Source organism: Silene latifolia, chromosome 9 (genome assembly GCF_048544455.1).
Source record: "Silene latifolia isolate original U9 population chromosome 9, ASM4854445v1, whole genome shotgun sequence".
NCBI lineage: Eukaryota > Viridiplantae > Streptophyta > Magnoliopsida > Caryophyllales > Caryophyllaceae > Silene > Silene latifolia.
The window spans coordinates 181,179,557-181,186,738 of record NC_133534.1 but is presented as its reverse complement, the minus strand read 5'-3'; the positions used below and the strand labels follow the sequence as shown (position 1 = coordinate 181,186,738).

Here is a 7,182-nt window from a genome sequence, read left to right as displayed (position 1 = left end):
TGTGGAGCCTGAACCAAACCACTCTATGGTCCAGTCACAACCAGTTGGATTTGGATATGCTAGGGGTATGGTCACTCCTATACCTGTTTTCTTTACTCCATTATCTTCTGCTAGAATTCTAACTAGATTGACTAGGCAGGGGACTCAGGTTGGGACTGGTAGGAGGACATGGAGGTCCTTGAGCACTCTGTCCATTACAGGAGGGTGCTTGAGCAGGACATAACTGAGGATCCAACTTTGATTGAAAATGGGTAGCATTGGCTTCTGGAACGTTATGGGTATGAATAGTGAGAATAAGCAAAAAGATATTAGGTGGTTTTTGCATAATAATAATATAGGTATCTTTGGTTTATTAGAGACTAGAGTTAGACTTAGTTCTATAAATAAAGTTCAACAAGGAATTAGGAATGAATGGACTATGGTTAATAATATTGGGAGTCATGATGGTGGCAGGGTTTGGATTATTTGGGATGCTACTAACTATAAAGTGGAGGTTCTTAGTTGTGAGGCTCAAGTGATCAATACTAAGGTTACTTTTTTGCCTACTGGAGATATATGGTGGATGTCTGTAGTATATGGTTTTAACAAGGCTAATGAAAGGATACATCTATGGCAATCTCTTCAGTTGATGCAGCATGTAGTTAGTGGCCCATGGGTGGTTATGGGGGATTTTAATAGTGTGCTTGCTATGGATGAGAGGATTGGTTCAGAAATTTCTGTTGCTGAGATGAGGGATTTCCAGGAGTGTGTGGATGCATGTGGTATTGGTGATATTCCCGCACAAGGATCTTTCTTCACTTGGAACAATAAGCAAGAGGTTGGGGACATGTTTTTTAGTAGGATTGATAGAGCAATGGTCAATATTGAGTGGCTTCTTAAGTATTCTGATACTATCACGATGTTCCATCCTGAAGGCCTCTTTGATCATTCTCCCTGCACTATGACTTTGAAACCAGATTGTGTTAGGAAAAGAGGGAGTTTTAAGTACTTTAATATGTGGGGGCAAGGACTCTGAGTTTCTTCCTATTGTGAAAGAAGTTTAGGATTCTCATATTCATGGTGTTAAAATTTTCCAGCTTGTCAAAAAACTTCAGCGGCTGAAAAGGCCTCTGAAAGAGTTAAATGGGTTTGCTTATGCTCAAATTGAGACGACTGCTAAGCTTGCTCAAGTGATGCTTCAGGATGCTAAGGTTAAATTGCATCTGGATCTTACTAATTTAGTCTTGCAGAAGGAAGCCAAAGAAGTTGTTGTGTTGTACAAAGAAAGAGAGGATGTTAAGAGGAGTTTCCTAGCTCAAAAAGCTAAAATCCAGTGGGCTGCTGATGGAGATGGGAATTCTAAGTATTTCCACAGAGTGATTAAGGCTAGGAGAATGAAGAACAAACTTTGTGTATCAAGGATCTTGATGGGAGGAACTATACTAATGCTACTAACATTGATAAGGCATTTGATCATTATTACCAGCAACTGTTGGGAACTTGTAAACCAATGACAAAGGTCCATGTTCCAACAGTTGGAAAAGGTAAAGTGTTTAATGTTGATTAGAGACAATTACTCACTGATGGGGTAACTGAAAGTGAGATTAAGGAAGCTTTGGCAGCCATTCCTCCAACAAGGCTCCTGGGCCAGATGGCTTCACGACCCAATTTTGTAAAGATGCTTATGAAGTGGTAGGCTCTAATCTCATTGCAGCAGTTCATGAATTCTTTATTTCAGGAAGGATGCTCAAGCAGGTGAATGAAACAACCCTCACCTTGATCCAAAAAAAGTCCAGGCCTAAGAGTGTGGCTGATTTTAAACCCATTACATACTGCAATGGGATTTATAAAGTCATCTATAAGATTGTTTGCAACAGACTAGCTAGAGTTTTGCCTAGTATTGTGAGAGAGAATCAGAGTGCATTTATAAAAGGGAGAGACATTATGGATAACATCCTAATTTGCCAAGATTTGGTGAGATTGTATAAGAGGAAGACTTGCTCTCCAAGGTGCATCATGAAAATTGATTTGAAAAAAGCTTATGATTCCATTGAATGGGATTATATCAAGCAAATGTTGAAGGCTTTGGGGTTTCCTAGAAGGTTTATTCTTTGGATCATGGAATGTGTGACTACGCCTGATACGTGCATATTATATAGACTTTTACGGTCTCTTTTGGCACGCATTTCTATGTATTGGAGTGACTTTATGTCACTTTATACCCCGAATAGGCTACTTTGTGCTTTTATTGCTATTTTGCAGATTTGTATCGGAAACCAACCTTTAGTGGCCTCGAGATAGCATCTCTGGAAGATGGACGGAAGACTCATGCATGGGAAATCATGAAGACGAAAGTTAACCAAATTAAGCAAGTCAGAAACACTACGGAAGCTGAGAAGTGACTGAAGATCTCGATCGACCACATTTGGCTGTCGATCGAGAATACAGAGGAATACAAGCCTTCGATCGAGCTGCCCTGTGCTCGATCGAACTGCCAAGCCCTCGATCGAGCTGTCCTATGCTCGATCGAGCTGTCCTGTACTCGATCGAGAGCCTTAACCTCTCGATCGAGAGGTTCTCCTTTACGTGGGCTATTAGAGCCTGTAGGTTAATAAAACAACTCGTGAGTTTTGTTATAAAAACGATTAGACGAGTTGCTAGGTTATTATCTTTTACCTATCATTCAATTTTCTACATACATTTTTACTGCTTTTTACTGTTCACTACTTGGAATTTTACGATCTTGGATTTGGTTATTCTTTACGCCGGATTCGCTATTATAGTATAATTTCTTTCCCTTAATCTCTTCTCTTGTTTATATTTTATAATTGCTCTTTTAGTTTCATTGTTAATTCCTGCCTTAATCTCGTCATTGCTTTATACTATTGTTACATCATGTTTTCCGTTAACATTTCATCATTAATTATGTTAGTTAATATAATTAGCATGCGTAGCTAATTTCTTTATATGCCGGGATGAGGGAAACCGTGTTAGAAGCATGTTAGGACGACTACTAGGGTAGTTATGCGGTAGGAATCAGGTCTAAGCAATTTATTTGTAGTTCGGTTGAATGAGTGCACGCAGGAGACAGTCTGTTTAGTTAACCCCCGACCTGGATCGAAAGATTGGAAGGGTAGACTTGCTTAGTTCTGATAATTGACTCCTATGAGGGCGAAAGTCAAGTAGGATGACCTTAGGGCGACTTTAGACCGAAAGGTGTAGTCGGGTTTGAGACCGAAAGGAGATAACCTAGCCCTTCCTACTAATAAACTCACCGACCTAGTTATTCCGATAGTGTGTAGAACACGGCAGACCGAATTCCTGGCATATCTCTCTTTATCTGATAGTTTATTTACGTCTCTCTCTGTTTTTCTCTTATACCCTTATTTTCTCTTACCCTTAAACTTTAGTAGTTAGAATATCAAATTCAAAACCCCCCAGTTTGTGACCGACAAATTAGACTACAGTTAATAGAAAAGCCTCTCTGTGGAATCGACCCGACTTCCCTAGCTATTTATAGTATAGGCTTGTTGGCATTTATTTTTAGTGTTGAACGACACGCATCAACGCCTTAGTTTACTTTATCACTCAGTGGGAATAACTTATATTTCCAGGGTAAGAGAGGGATCAGACAAGGGGATCCAATGTCCCCTCTGTTGTTTACCCTATGTATGAAGTATCTCAGTAGGATACTAGCTCAGGTTACTAACACTATGGAGTTTACCTTTCACCCTCTTTGCAGGTCACTTAGGTTGACTCATCTGTGCTTTGTAGATGATCTCCTAATGTTTTGCAGAGGGGACAGAACCTCTATCATAGTTATTTAAGAGCCTTTGCTACCTTTTCTATGGCTTATTGTCTGGTTATGAATTGTGAAAAATATGATATTTACTTCAATGGGATGAGAGATGAGGAGGTTCAATATATTCTTAACATTTATGGGTTTAGAGAGGGTCAATGTCCTTTTAGATACCAAGGGATACCTATTTCTCATAAAAGAATGGCTATAAGAGATTGTTCAAGGTTTGTGGAGAAAGTGGTGATGAGAATTAGAGGTTGGGGGACCAGGAAACTTAGCTACGCAGGAACTCAGGAAGATTGGTCCTTGTTCAAGCTGTCTTGACTCAGTTACATAAATTTTGGGCTCGCATTTTTCTTATTCCTGTGACTGTATTAGACAGAATTGAGAGGATTTGCAGGAATTACTTATGGGGTGGTTCTGACCAGTTTCACAAAAGGCCTAATGTTGCTTGGGAGAAAGTTTGCAGAGAGAGGAAATATGGGGGGACTTGGGATAGTGCATTGTAGGAATTGGAACTTGGCAAGGCTAGGTAAATTTATTTGGTGGTTGGTCTCCAAGGCTGACCATATGTGGATCAAATGAGTCAACCATATTTACATTAAAGACCAGGAATGGCTTACTTATACTCCTCCTATTCATTCAAGTTGGTCCAGGCGCATGATATGCAAAACCAAGGATAAATGGAAAGATGGATTTTGTACTGGGATTTGGACTGAGCAGAATGTATACTCGGTTGAAAATGGGTACAGTTGGATGCAAGGTAGTCAGGTAAAGGTGCCATGGTATCCTCTGATTTGGAACAAAGTTAACTCACCTAAACATGCTTTTATTGGATGGATTTCTATCCAGCAGAGATGTGAGCTATTCTTGTCTCACATTGAGACTAATCAGCATATCTTATATGAATGTGTGTTTAGTGCAATGTGTTGGAGGCATCTGAAATGTTGGCTGGGGAGCAATATGCCTACTGTGGGAATTATGGAATGGAGTCTACACTGGAGGTGTAATACCCGTCCTTTCGGGAACCCTTTGACCAACGTTGACCGACCTTAGGGGCATGTGATAGCCTTTGGAAATTCATGCAAGAGATGCCTCGTGTCGTCATAGGCCTTGGGATGAGTGGTACTCGATCTAGTCGAGGTTACTCGATCGAGTAGCTTGGGTACTCGATCGAGTAGGGGCCACTCGATCAAGTTTACTCGATCGAGTAGCGTCTTTACAGCGAGGGTTTATAATCGTGTTTTGATAGAATCGCAAATCATTTCCGCCTCCTTCTTTCAGGCCTAGATGTCGCCTTACCTCATTTTCTTCACCATAATTCCTTCCATGGGAGCCTTTGAGGATGCTTGTGCCTTGAGGATAGATTGCTTGAGTCGCGTAGCGGTCTTGACGCCGATATGCAATGCGTAGGTATGTCATCATCATCATCTTTATCATTGTTGTTCCTTGTAGGGTTGTGGTGATAGTAATAGACTTTTGTACTGTTTGTATAGGGGTTTTGCTTGCTTGGTCGATGTCATGTCATTGAACAAGGAATCGCTGCGGTTGGCTAAAGGTAGGTTTGCCTACTCAGTACTGTTGGTTATCTATAGTGTCTTTTAATGTGTTTTGGGGTTAGTGTCAGTGTGGTTGATTTATTATGGTAATCGGTTGGTGTTGTGTTGTTTCGTTTGTTGTTATTGTGGTGCAGCTGATTGTCATTGATTGTCTATAGTTTTCGAGGTGCGCCCTCGGCTGAGTGGAGTCCCTTGTGGGAGTGGCTTCACGCCCTAGTTTTCCCCTCCGTGGAACCCGCCACGGGAGGGGATGTGCACATTAATGGGACAGGGTTATCACTCGGTATAATGAGCGGGGATTTGGTGGGTACGGCTGCGGTCCCCCACTAGCAGGGCTGGTCCAATGGATAGTCGGTGACGGTGATTGGCTGGAGTGATTGTGACTTATGTGTGTGCCTGGTTGTGTTTGTAGTATGTTGTCCGTTGGTGTTGTGTCTTACCTCAGTTACTGACCTTGTATGGTTGTCTTTGTTTGTTCTGTTGTGTCTGCCGTGATCCCTTATGGTGAGCAGTCGGTCTTTCAGGTGATGTCTTGGATGATGGCTGAAGTCTTGACGAGGATGGGTCTTTCACAAGTTACGTCAGAGATAGTTCACATAAGGATGTTGAGTTGTATCTTTTGTTTTGGTAGTTTGGTTAGATCACTTGTAATAAATTATAAATGTTCTTTTATCGACTTTTGATCATTGCTTTCCTCGGGTAACCGAGATGGTAACACCTTTATATGCTAGGGAAGGTCTTGTTAAGGCTCCTTGGTATATGGGGTGTTACAAAGTGGTATCAGAGAGACGCTTTTGGAACCTGTATCAAATGAGCCTAATGAACGTAGTGAGTCTAATAAAATGAACCCGGTGTATGTATCTTGGAAGCCCTAGCTGATGCTAGATTTTGGGTGAGTAGGCGCCCTCATTTCAAAATCATGGCCCCATTATGCTTAAGTCAGTCACTGGTTAAGGGAGTAGGGTGTCGGGAATTATGTGCTCTATATAGTCTGTGGTTACGATAGAAAGTGTGTGATAAGGTTATGTTAATGCTAGCTTCTGTGTGATGAGAAGTGCCAAATCTCGTGGTTGAATAGAGATGGTGAATTTTTTGCAATATGCGCTAGTGAGTGTGTCATGTGGTGATAATAGTGGTTGTACTAAATAAATGGTATTGGTAATTGATATAGAGGCTTATGAGTCTTGTATGTGGTCGTAATGTTGATGGTTTGCAAGTTGCGAATTGCGTAGTGGTCATTAAGATGGTAATGGAACAAATGTGGTAGATAAATGGTTGAATGCTTCCGCAATATGGCTTAATTGAGTTGAGAAAGTTGTTTGACAATTGTTGTGGTAAGTTAGTCATTAGTAAACTTGGATGTTAAATAAAAGTTATGTGATAGGTTAGAGTGATGTGATTAATAGTTATAATATCAAAGTTACAAATGCATGTTCAGGAATCGTCTTGTTGAGGTTACGATAGTGAGATTAGAGGTAAAGAAAACATATTAGAGGTATGTGCGGTGAAGCAAAAAGGTAGTCCATTGGTTGCATAATAATTGTTATGGTATGAAAATAATGAGTTGAATGAGGTAATGAATTGGTGACTTGATACAATGTACTCGTGTGATAGTAATATGATGTGAATAAATATGTTAATCTGTGCCGATGTCCGAATTCGTTTTTGGAATCGACACGCGTTGCTGTTTTTCAGGGAACTTTAATTAATCTTTTATTTACGACCGTGTATCTAGCATTCCTTGACCGAGTATGAGTTCCTACTAGACCGAATAGACCTCATTCGATCTAGTTAGGAAGCTCTAACGTCGAGAAAGTTGGAATTCCCCACGGAAACTTGACCGAG

At 40.7% G+C, this 7,182-nt stretch overlaps 1 protein-coding gene across 1 annotated transcript; it reads left to right on the top strand.

The window, feature by feature from the left end:
- Positions 1 to 247: 247 nt before the first annotated feature.
- Positions 248 to 4,788, top strand: LOC141601959 (uncharacterized). The gene is made up of 10 exons (XM_074422267.1): positions 248 to 961; positions 1,077 to 1,355; positions 1,466 to 1,523; positions 1,718 to 2,104; positions 2,242 to 2,351; positions 3,594 to 3,680; positions 3,776 to 4,002; positions 4,179 to 4,239; positions 4,391 to 4,549; positions 4,699 to 4,788. Exons 1-10 carry the CDS (start codon positions 248 to 250, stop codon positions 4,786 to 4,788), a joined length of 2,172 nt encoding a protein of 723 aa, XP_074278368.1.
- The last annotated feature ends 2,394 nt before the right edge of the window (positions 4,789 to 7,182 follow it).